At 39.6% G+C, this 13069-nt stretch overlaps 1 protein-coding gene across 1 annotated transcript; it reads left to right on the top strand.

The window, feature by feature from the left end:
* The first annotated feature begins 9735 nt into the window (after positions 1-9735).
* LOC105033521 (wall-associated receptor kinase 4) lies at positions 9736-12768 on the top strand. The gene is given in 4 exon segments (XM_010908376.4): positions 9736-10732; positions 10866-11039; positions 11547-12497; positions 12500-12768. Coding segments are annotated over 4 exon segments (2160 nt in total). The 5' UTR covers positions 9736-9849; the 3' UTR covers positions 12652-12768.
* The last annotated feature ends 301 nt before the right edge of the window (positions 12769-13069 follow it).

The raw sequence follows: 13069 nt of genomic DNA, 5'->3' as shown, positions 1-13069 counted from the left end.
ACGATTTGCAAAGATGGGAACCACAGGCAGTATCTAATACCCAAGAATCTAATATTGAAGTACTTAATGATAAATTAATTTGTATCATATACAAATCTTTAGCAATGTTTGCTGATTTTATGGTTGCAAGGTACTCCTTACAATTTCTCTTCCAGTGACCTTCTTTGCCACAGTGATAACAAGTACTTTTGGTGGAGATCTTCTTCACCTTCTTCTTGAAGATGTCAGTCTTAAGGTTCAGCTTTTTCTTAGAACCCTTCTTCACCTTCTTTTTGCTGATCTTATCAACATGAAGAATCTGAGTCTTTTCACCCTTAAAATGGCTCTTTGCTATTTTTAACATATTCAACAGCTCAGGCAAGCTAATGTTCAGTTTGTTCATATGATAATTAATGACAAACTGAGAAAAAGAGTCAAGAAGAGACTGCAGGATCAAATCCTAACTCAGTTCACCATCCATGGCAAAACCCAGCTGTCCCAGATGAGTGATCAAATCAATCATCTTTAGGACATACGTTTACACTGAAGAGCCTTCAGTCATATGGGCACGGAACAACTATTTCGATATCTCATATCGAGAAGTTCGACTTTTCTCCCCATATAACTCCTTAAGATTAAGGAGAATAGAGAGAACATCTATGTCCTCATACTGCCTCTAGAGCTCATTGCTTATGGAGATAAGCATGATTCATTTGACAGTCACACTGTTATCTTTTCATATCTTGTATATGGCCTTTTTCTCTTTGGAAGCATCTTTCTTAGGAGAATCTGGAGCAGGTGTATCCAGAATATAGGAGACTTTCTCCTGAGTAAGAATAATTCTCAAGTTTCTTAATCAGTCGATATAGTTAGGTCTGATCAACTTGTTAGTATCTAGGATACCTCTAAAGGACAGTGAGAATGCCATAAGTGTTGTTAATCTACAGTGACAAGAACACAATATAAGTGGACAACTCATGAAGACATTCACAACTAAACTAAGACTTTTAGCTAATTGTGTCTCCCATTATTTTATCGAATATAGTCCTCAAATATGAAAATTGAGAAATATACTAATATTTCTTAGTGGAGTTGAGATCTCTATTCCTCACAAACACCTTGTGGATAGCACAACAAGTATTCATGAGTTTAAGAGTAAGTAACTCTTTACCAATTGTACCTTTACAATTCTCAACATCTTTCATTCTAGCCTCTAGATCACATATAGTCTCTTGGATAGCACAACAAACTATAATATTCTAGTTAAGTTGACCCTTCAATCTAATATAGTCATACTTAAATAATGCTGCCTTTGTGGATAGCACAACAAAGCAACACTATTCAAATATACCATAAGCATCAATATGCCCTTGATTAACATCATGTCAATTTCTATAATAAGCTTTGTGGATAGCACAACAAGCTCACTAAGATCTTGACATACTTTATCAATCAAGTTTGAAGGAAGGCCCTTGTAGTATCTACATCACTAATCAATCTAAGTTTGAAATTCAAGAAGATCAAATTGGCCAGAAAAGTAGGTGGGAGGCTCTCCGTAGCTTTTCTAGACACCAATAGAGTTGGCCAGGCCAGCATACGGACCTAATTAGAAAATCACCTTTCACACTTTTTTTGACACCAATTGATCTTAAAAATTTGACTTTTGTTTTAAAAGTGAATTCTGCATTACAACTTAATATAATTTTACGAGGGACTTTAAACTGGTCTTGACACATCCTAACTATATAAGCATATAAAATGGACACTACAAATTATGCAAATTTGCATGCTTCTACTATTCAAAATAGTAATCACATTATCATACCAAAAAATATATCAGGGTGCAATCAAAGTCATAACATATGACTAACAAATTCATATAATATAACATACTCTAATCTAATTAGGCATGCATAACACCCTTATTAGCTATACATCGATTTAATCATCATGCAACCATGATAATAAATTATAAATTATCATAAATTTATAATTTAATAATTAAAATTTAGAATCATGGTTCACAAAAAGTCAAAAATATTTTTTTGAGTTTGAAGAATCGATGCAAAAATAATGCTATATTTTTGGCAGGATATGAACAAGAACAATTCTAAGCTACTATATTGCACTTGTTTGATTAAATCAGACAAGGGTTGCTCTGATATCACTGTTGGATTCTGACCATACATTGAAAAGTAATTTAAAATTTTTTTTAAAATACTCAAATCAATAGCTTTATCAAATAAAACTATCGAGCCAAATCCAAAACCCTAGAATCACCTTGTCGAACACGATCAAAGCAAATTCAAGCATACAAAGAGATAGAATATTATACTTTAACCAAAATAAAAAAGTGGCACATTGGTGTTCTCCACAAGATTCCAAGGTAGAAGTCCTCCAATGATGATCCATATGAAAGTTGGCCAAGGTCCTTCCCAACCGGTGCGCAGCTGCAGCCTTGTCTTCTCAAGAACACTGCCGGCTTCAATTTTGTGTCACGATCGCACCAAACCCTAGATACTTTTGATTTTACCATCAAAATGATACCAAGAAGATACTCTTCAGATGTCACATGGCCTAAAATTTAATTTTTGACTCCAACATATGAAAAAATCAAATCCTAGGACACTCTAGTAACACTTGCTGAAAATCTCACCACCCTTGTAGTAAATTTTGCCACTTAAATTCTTCTCTTTTTTTTTTTACATTTTTTCTTATGATTTTTATGTCCCTTCTCTCTAGCTCACCCAAAAATCTCAGCCAGAAGCCATCTAGGGTGTCCCCTATGAATAGGAGACCAGGGGATGTTACATGGGATGAAGGGGTGCCAACTTTTGGTGCTCCAAATTCCCACATACCAAATAAATTCATCGAGTAAATTTTTATCTATTCAGATACTTAGAGGAGAAGAACTCTTCCTTCTTTATGTTCCATAAAAATTCTATTAATTTTTGATGTTAAAACATAGGATTTCTGATTTATCTTCTAAGGCAACGCGTTTAATAAAGAGCCTTCTTTAAGAAGGACTCTTTATTTCTCATGCTGATTTGAGGTGGACGGCAATTATATTTTTGTGTGGCTTTTGGTGAATATGGAAGAATCCTTCTCCACTTAAAATTGGTCTAAGTTGGATAAGGATCCAATCCAAATTGACCCAATCCCATTAGGTCAAAGCCAACTGATCTAGGTTAGCTCAAATACTTTGAACCAAACCAATTTAGGAACTTGGATTAATACAATGTGCTAGCATATCAAATTAACCCATAGAATTTATATTAAATTCTAAGTAAATCAGATCAAGATAAATTCTAAAGTGTGTGATCCATTGGATTTCAAATCTAGCCAGCAATGGATCCGAACTTTCGATGTAATCTTAATCCGATGAGATTAGGTCACCCGAAGAGTCCCAATCAATTTGGACTCTTCTAAATTGATTTTAAAATCAAATTCTTTGAATTTTTGTTAAGTTCATAAGTCAAGATTGATGTCTAGCAACATATCATGACTATATGAAAGATTTAAAATTTTGATAAAAAAATTATCAAAATACCCTTCAGTGGTAAGTTTTCGTGTAATTCAATCTTTCAGTCAAACAATATCTCAGATAAGCTGTGAGAAAAAAAATATGTTAAACTTAATCATTTATCTTTATGTATCTCGATCTGAAGGTGATAATTCAATTGATGATACATTAGAAATCTTTTTTTAATTATCGCCCTGCTTTGGCCAAAGACTTCCAAAATCACCATCCTATGAGATCACATAGGATGTTCGCTCTCCTTATTAGGAGTGAGTGATCCCTTGTTGATCACTCACAACCTCCATGCATACTTCACTATATCTAGAATACCCCATACAAGGATCAAAGAACCAAGTTAGGTAGTGAACCAAAACGTGAATCCATATACACAAGATACCATGGTGACCTCAGGTCAAAGGATCACTTACACAACCCCACTAGAGAATTATCAGTTGATATATAAATAAGACTCTATCTGATTATTCTCTCACAGGTCAATTCAGTGAACTCATTCTCTAATGAGCACTCATATTCTTGTATTAGTGTCACCACACAAGTGGTTGTGAGATCAACCATTCTCATTTCTGAGCATACATAGGACATGCTAGTCTTACCGATATCATTAATCTCTGACTCAATGTACCAACAATTAAAAATATTTTAGATCAGGACTATCAAGGATTTAGATCTCACTGGTATGATCTCATCACGATCCTAAAATCATTGTCCAGACCTATGGAGTTCATTATAATTTTAAAATTAATAAGATGCAGTATATAATGAATCAAAAATATCAATTTTATTAATAATATTAATATCAATTATATGAGTTTAAAAGATAAATTATAATAAACATCCTATCGCATCCCATATGCGATTGGCTTGTAGGGCATAATTCTTTCAGTAACCGTCTAGTCTTGAGAATCATTTTTGATATAACTGTTTGATCTTGTGAATCACAACTAAATAACCATACCAGATTTGGCTAGCCTGTCTATCAAAAATGGTTACACAGCTGCATCTCCTTTATAAATACTCAAACCTTGAGGATCTAGATAAATAATCTATCTCAGAGAGCTTAACCTCTGCGTCTCTATTTGCGTATTTTGATTTGAGTATCGGAGGGTCCTCGTCAAAGCATAATCCTTCGATCCAGACTTTTTTGCAGGTTGCTCCAGTGCTCTGCCTCCTAGTTTTCCGACGTCAATCAAAAATAAATCACAACAGATAGAGGAAGGGGGCAAAAAGTACAAGCATTCAATCTCCAACTTTCTCTTAGGGAGTTATATCCAGAGGAGGCTCGGAGGGATCTGCATCAGCAGTTGAGGAGAAGGGCAGCTCAGCTACGTTCTCCTTCTTAAAAATGGAGAGCTCAGAGGCAGTGTGAACTTTCTCGTCCTCTTCATCTTCATCTTTATAGTCCAAAAAAGTGAGATCAAGCTCTGAATACTCCTCCTCTATTGACTTTCGACAGTTGATCCAACCTTCTTTATGAGCCTGACAAAAACTTTTTTCACTGAAGGTCACATGGCTGCTGCGGTATTCTGCAAATACCTTAAATGCCTCCACCGCTCGAGCCATCTCCTCAGCGAAGATAGGTGATACCTTGATTTCCTCAACTGAGGAGTACTTGGCATCTTGAATGCGCTCCACAGTCTTTCTCTCTACCTCTTTCTCCCTCTCCAGGGTGAGGGCGAGATTGGACTCCACCTGCTCAAGGGCCCCCTAGAGATCCCTGGCCTCAGCCTCTAGTTCTTTAATTTTTGCCCAAGCTACCTGGATGCCCATTTCGGCTCTCTTCTCGACCTCTTGTGCCTGTGCCTCTCTGACCGAGTGGTTCGACAGATTGACGAGAATATGGAGCAGCTGCATTTCAAATCGACCGAGTTAAAAGAAATATGATGATTAAAGGAGGAGTGATAGGATAGATGTTACACCTGGTGACCCACAGTCAAAGACAGTTTTCTCAAGCTGAAAATGCTCATCCTGTCCATCTGCTCCAACTCTACTAAAATTATGGAGTTCTCGACAGTTTTTCGGATGGCCTTCTAGTCTTGAAAAAATAGACCTTTCCGAAATATCATTAAGAAGAGCCTCATCATCGTCAGCCTCCTTAAAAGACTCGGCCTAAGCAGAGATCTTAGAAGGCTGAGGTCCCTCAATAATCCCTTCTCGGGAGTCGGCAGTCAGGGTTTGAGTAGGTGTAGGTATTGCCAAAACTGCTCCGACCTCGAAAAAGACTGCTTGGTTGACAGTGGCAAGCTCTTGGCTGAGTTCAACAAATTTTAGCTTTTTCTTTCTCTCGATCTCGGTGATCTAAGTCTTCCTCTTTTGTGGAAGAGAGGTCTTCAATTTCGCAATGTCCTTTATTGAGGGTTCCATTTCTACAATTGTTCAACAAATGTCGGATTAGAGAGCTATACTTATATATATACATAAAAAAGAAGAGAAAAAGCATGGACGACCCTACTCACTTTTGGGGCTGCTAGAGGAAAGCCCTACCGAGAAAAGAGATTCATCCAAATGAGGAGTGTTGCAATCCAGGAGATCCTTAAATCCTCCTTTTTCTTCAGCACTCAACTTTACGGGCTTCAAAGATGAAGCTTCGATCTAGCCCCAGCTCGGAAGCCCCCAGTCATCTATCGAAGCATAGGAGACAAAAAAGAAATGGCTCTTCCAGCCATGAATGGATGAGGGAGCACCAAAAACTAGGAAAGTAGCACTCCTCTGGGAGGAGATATATAGCCAGTAGGCATATGGATGTTTCTTTAATGTGAAGAGAGCTCGGAAGAAAGGAATCGAAGCTTGGACTCCTGTCCAAGAGCAGAGAACAAGAAACCCTATGATATATCTAAAAGAATTCGAGAACACAGAACAGAAAGCAATCCTGTAAAACCTACAAAGCTTAAAAATGAAGGAAAAGATGAAAAATCTAAGATCCGCTCGAAAAATTTTTTCGTACACCGCTAATCGGCCTGGAGGTGGACTACGAACTCGAGCATTGGAATCAGGAAGTTCAAGATGGAACTCATTCGGAATATGGTATTGGATTCAGAGTAACTCCAGATCATTCAAGATCAGTTCGGTTTGTATCTCTTCAGGTCCGACAAAAGAATTAGTTTTAGACCTAGGGCTTTTCGAATCCTTCACTTTCTTTCACACGGGACTCTCGCTCACAGAGTTTTTGGTACCCATCATGAAAATAAAAATCTAAGGAGAAATGAAAGAAAAAAAAATCAAGAAGAAGGTGAGAGGGACTTACCTTCGAGTAGAAAATCAAAAGGAAGCAACTATCTTCCGAAAGCCCTTCACATGGTAGAGAAAAAAGAAAATCTGTCTGTGGAAGCTTTGGAGCAAGAAAAATGATAAAGAGAAAAAAGATTTCACTAAAATCAACAGAAGGAGAGATAAAACAAAGAAAGTCGCCCCTTTAAATAGAAGGATGCATGTCTTTCGGAGGACATCAAGTCAGTACGAGTTTTTAAAGTAGACCACGCATCAAGCTTTCATTAGCCCAAAGCTGGCCGATGGTCTCTACATTTAATGCGTTTTGATAGAGAAAAGTGGTGTCTATGTAGATTTTGAAAAATTTCATCATTAGTTCCACAACTTTTTTGCCTAAAAAACTACGCACAGACTTTTGGTTTAAAAATAGCTCTTTACATCTCCGATTATTCAGAATGTCAAGATAAATACTTTCATAGCCCGACCAGAGCTCAGACTAGAGAGTAGAGGATATCTGTTAGGAGTAATTTAGAATGGACCAATGATGTATGTAGATTCAAACCCATTATGACCCATCAGATCTATATCAGCAACCCTGAAACGGCCTAATTGTTATGGTTGTCCGACCTCTGGTCGGCAAATATCTGTCTCGACCCCCGATCGGAAGTTCTTTTGTCCGATCTCTCGTCGGCATGTTCTTGATCGAAATTCTGGATGGAAAAGGCTTGTTCCAACCCTTAGTCAGAAAACTATCAGTTCCAACTCTTAATCGGCACACCACACTCTTCGATCTCTCCTTGGAAGCAGATTAATCAGGCTTAGATTTAAAAGACAGGTGCCAACTGGCCGTAGCTATCAATACTATTGGGACGTAATCGCCTAATCTTGAGAATCATTTCTGGCATAACCGTCTGATACTGAGAACATAACCAAATAACCGTATCAAATTCGGCTAGTCTGTCTATCAAAAATAATTACACAGTCGTCTCCTCTATAAATACTCAAATCTCAAGGATTCAAGTAAGTAATCCATCTCAAAAAGCTCAAACTCTTTTTTTTTTTTATTTATATATTTTTATTTGAATTTTGAAAAATTTTTATCAAAATATAATTTTTTAATTTAAATATTTTTATAAATTATTTCAATGCGTCATTTCTTAATTTTTCGTCCCCAACTAGAAACAAACCGTAACATGTGCATAACTAATATTCTCTAAAATATATATATGATGCATAACAAATAATGATTGTTTTATTATTTTTTAATATTAATTTTGGCGCACTAGGAGTTTTTTTCTTTGAAAAGAGCATCCCCCATGTCTTGCGGGAGAAGCAATGCTCCACAACTCGTACAGCGCGTGGGAAAGCGCAGACTTCGGAATTATTGTTCGGATCACGCCCAGAAAGATCAGCGCAAATTTCGAAATACGTGCACGGTGGATAACGTGTAATCAGAAATTCGTGAAATACAAAGGTTAGTGTGGCGTGTTATCCGCCGTGGGGCTTGGGTGGTCTACCTGGACGTGGCCCAGGCAATAATTTCTCGCACGGAAATGTGAATGGCCCCTCTGATCAAAAGACCAAGTGGTAACTTAAAGAAACATACACGTCAAGAATCTCAAGCTGCAAGTCTTAAAGAATATGGGCACCTCCACCAGTTGCCAGCTGGTCGTGATGCTAATGCTACACGGTTGCCTCTTCTCGATAATTTTCCCGCAAGTTGTCCTTATTTACCTAACCTTGACCGAGTAAAGTCTCCATCATGCATCAGCTTGCACACTTGCTTTTTTTTTTTTTTCTCGGTTATAGTGCTGAAACCAAACGTACGATCGATTGCAGTCACCATGAAATTGACGAGTCTTATTCTATATTGCCTCAGGGTTTTCAATGTCACCTAATTGGATGGTCGAGGCCATCCCAAACGTAAGAGACTGGAATATTTAAAAAATAATTTCAAATGTTTTAGTAATCCAGCCGACATATTCGATTTGAATTCTATATTAGATTATTGCCGTTGAACTTAACATCAAGCAAAGATCGATATGGTTGAGGTAATACTGAGGTCGATGATCTCCTGATATGCCACTGACGCTTGACAATACGGCTGTCGTAGCTCTGTGGTGACATGAAACAAAGTTCTCATACTAAAATTTTTCTAAGAAAATCCTCCAATGTTTAAGTGCCGAACTTTAGAGAAGAGAATGATTTTGTATAAAAACTTACTCGGGGGTTCATTGTGTCCAGCAACGATCTTTGGATTATCGTGTCTCGCAATTTCATAGGTAACAACCACGCCCATAGATCCACTTGAACAAGACGAGCAAGATCAGGATGAAGATTTGCATTGCCGCTCATGCTCACTGCATTCAGGATTCATCAATTATAGTAATGATTGTCATACCAAGATGGTTATAAATTAGGCAATAGCCAATTAAGTTGTTGCACCTGATCTCCATTTAGAAGATATTACGGTCGAGTTCAAAAACAAGGTGTTGATTTTATGTTTATGTTTAAAAACAAGGGGGAGATTTAGAAGACCCAAGCATGCTTGCTATCCGTCACCGAGGAATCCCCCGCCCGCAACGCCCATATCGTCCCTTCCCGCACCCACCTCATCGAGACCGACAATCGTCTCAAAATCCCACCTATCCGAGCTCCACTGTCTCTCGTCGGTGGTGGCACCTCTCAAGAACAACAGCCGGTGCCGTGGGATATAGGCGATCAAACCAAGAACATCCAGTATATCACTGAGCTGGCACATATGGCATCACACTACTGTTACATCCAGTATATCTATCACTGAGCTGGTACATTAGGTATAGGATACAATACTTTGTCTTTCGGTCCCCTCTGCCTGAAGTCAACGATGGGAGACGCATAGCAGTAGCCTGTTGTTCACACTATCGTCTCTACTGTTGAGATGTGGACCCACACGTTGCACACACATGGCTGTGCTACGTATTATTACCAACTACTTGCATAAAATCATATATTATGACAGCAGTTGCAACCCCATCATGCATCATCATTTGCGAGGGTTAGGCGATTCTCCCATCCCATACATGATATATGCCGATCCTCCTGCGACCTTTTCCGCCGAAGACTAACAAAGAAAGAGAGTGGGAATGGCTTGTAAGAGAGAGTTGTTGCTGCTCCAGCTGTTGTTGATGCTGCTGGTAGCATCATCCTCATCGGAGCAGCTGGCGTTGCCCGGCTGCCCTGATAAGTGCGGCAACATCGCCGTCCCCTACCCTTTCGGCATCGGACCGGGCTGCTTCAGAGGAGGCTTCGACATCATCTGCGACGGCGGCAGCCCGAGAGCTCTCATCCCGGATTTGGCCCTGGAAGTCGAGATCACCCATATATCATTAGCACCAGCCGAGGTCCGTGCGACCATACCCATGTCCTACCAGTGCTACAACGAGACCAGCATGGTCCTCAAACAAACGCCCAAGGTCAACCTCGCGCCGCGGCCAGCCTACGTTTTCTCGAGCACCCGCAACAAGTTCACCGCCTTGGGCTGCTTCACTCTGGCGCATCTGGCTGCCTACACCGAGGAGGATGACTACCAATACGGTGGTGGCTGCGTGTCCTACTGCTGGAATGAGGCGAGCATCACTAATGGCTCCTGCTCCAACATGGGCTGCTGCCAGACTTCCATCCCAGAGCAGCTAAACTACCTAGATATCTACTTCCGAAACTACGACTACAGCAAAACTTGGAATATCAGTCCCTGCAGTTATGCCTTCCTGATAGCCCAGGACTCGTATAACTTCAGCAGATCCGATCTCTCCTATGATTTCGCCGTCAAGCACCACAATAATACCCCGGTGGTGCTGGATTGGGCCATAAGGAACCAGTCGTGCCGGGTTGCAAGAGCGGATCCAACGACCTATGCATGTCGCAGCAACAACAGCGTGTGCAAGGATGCAAGCAATGGCCCGGGACATACCTGCAGCTGCTTGCCGGGATATGATGGCAATCCCTATCTTATCAATGGATGCCAAGGTTCTCTAGATTCACCCTTCTTATCACTTATATCCCCGAGTGTTTTTTCGTTATTTATTTATTTATTTATTTATTTTTGTCCGATCGGAGAGCATGCAGTTTTACGATGGATTTAATTAAATTGAATCTGCAGACATCGACGAGTGCAAGCTCCCGAAGCAGTATCCTTGCCATGGGATTTGCGTTAACAAACCAGGGACCTATACCTGCACGTGCCCTCCCGGAACCCAGGGTAACGCAACGATAGAAAGTTGCACGCCACTCCGAGGCAAAGACCAGTTTCTCTTGCCAACGATGCTGGCTGGAGGTAAGTTTTCCATCAGTTCAATTCAACTAGCTAGCGTATATTTGACATACCCACCGAACGCGCAAGCCATGTGATGAATCGACCGTACCAGTTTTAAACTTTGGGGAAAAATAATATGGGTGTCCGTACTCAGAAACTGGGTGAACCTTTGATCTTTAACTAAATTAATGAGCCATGGAAAATTTGAATAAGGCACATATATATAGCTGCAATACTAATAAATTTAATTTCTTGCAGTTACTGATTTGCTGTGGGGATTACCATATACATGAAAGGGAGGTTATACATGGGATGGGATGGTCCAATAGATAAAAGATTTATGGGGCAATTGAAAACAACCAAGTCAAAGTCGGTCCACCCACTGGAACCAAACATTGCGCTGACCTATACTTCCTTTCACAGATGTTTAGAATTCCAAGTATTCTTTCAAAAGATCAATATGTGCCCTGTCAAAAATTTACTCTTCTGCATTTTCGATTCAATGTTGGATCTATTGGCTATTTGCAGGCTTCGGTGTTGGCATTTTCTTCATGGTTCTCATTTGCTTTATACGTGCAAAGAGAAAGCTCGTTAGGACCAAGCAAAGGTTCTTTGAGCAAAATGGAGGGTATCTACTACAGCAACAGATCAGTTCGCAAAGTGTTGCATTTAAGATTTACACGGTTGAAGAACTGAAAAAAGCAACGGACAATTTTAGCACAAACCAGATACTAGGACAAGGAGGCTTTGGCACCGTCTATAAAGGAACTTTGGAAGACGAAAGAATAGTAGCCATCAAGAAGCCTAAGAAAATGGAACAGGACCAAAACGAAGAATTTGCGAAGGAGATGTTTATCCTTTCCCAAATAAACCACAAAAATGTGGTTAAGCTCTTAGGCTGCTGCTTGGAAGTTGAAGTTCCCATGTTGGTTTATGAATTTGTCTCCAACGGCACCCTTTTCAACCACCTCCATGGGCACAATCAGTATTCCCCACTTAACTTGGATGTGCGTCTCACGATTGCTGTAGAGTCTGCAGAGGCACTCGCCTATCTGCACTCGTGGGCCTCTCCACCTATCGTGCATGGTGATGTAAAGTCTGCTAACATACTCCTAGACGAGAAATTTACTGCAAAAGTGTCTGATTTTGGGGCTTCAAGGCTTGTTCCCAATGATCAAACTCAGTACGTTTCAGTAATTCAAGGAACCTGGGGTTATTTGGATCCAGAATTCCAAGCAGAAGGCCGATTAACTAACAAGAGTGATGTTTATAGTTTTGGGGTGATTCTTCTGGAGCTTCTGACGGGGAACGAAGCAATTTGCGTTGAGGGATCACAGGAAAAGCGTAGCCTTATATCATGTTTTGAGAGAGCAATGAACGGGGATAGGCTTCTGCAAATTGTGGACAATCAAGTTAAGGATGAAGGAAGACCAGAGTTATTCGAACATATTGCTGAGCTTGCAATGCAATGTTTAAATATGAGGGGGACGATAGGCCCACCATGAAAGAAGTAGCGGAGGAGCTCGAAAAGCTTAGAAAATGGCGGCATTCATGGGAGCAAAATGATCCCGAGGAAACAGAGAGCTTACTTGATACAAGTGATCCAAGGACAAGATTGCCTCATACTTGTTGAATTAAACATCTACGAAGCATTTGTTCTTTTTCTTTTTTTTTTTTTTTAAATGCTGCTACGACATCCTATGCTAAGAATAAAAGTTGCAGTAAGTACTTGATTTAATAGTTTGAACCATGAGTTCTTATTTCAACTTGATCCTCCATTACATAAATGCAAGTTATTAAAAAAAAAAACCTTTGTATAAGAGGAATTGAAAGGATCCACTTCAAGACCGGGTGTAATGCAAAATTCAAATAGAACAAAGAACAAAGGCAGCAGTTTAAGTGCATGTGAATTCCAAAGTTCATCAAAATTAACGAAACATAACAAAGACCAACTAGAATACCATAAAATCAGATCTAATTCGAATATTTCTTTGAATGAAACCCAAATTGACAGCTATCCAAGGTTTTGGTGACAGTTCTTAGGTCGGAGA

Source organism: Elaeis guineensis, chromosome 1 (assembly GCF_000442705.2).
Source record: "Elaeis guineensis isolate ETL-2024a chromosome 1, EG11, whole genome shotgun sequence".
In the NCBI taxonomy this organism is placed as follows: Eukaryota; Viridiplantae; Streptophyta; class Magnoliopsida; order Arecales; family Arecaceae; genus Elaeis; species Elaeis guineensis.
This window is presented reverse-complemented; position numbering and strand designations above follow the sequence as displayed.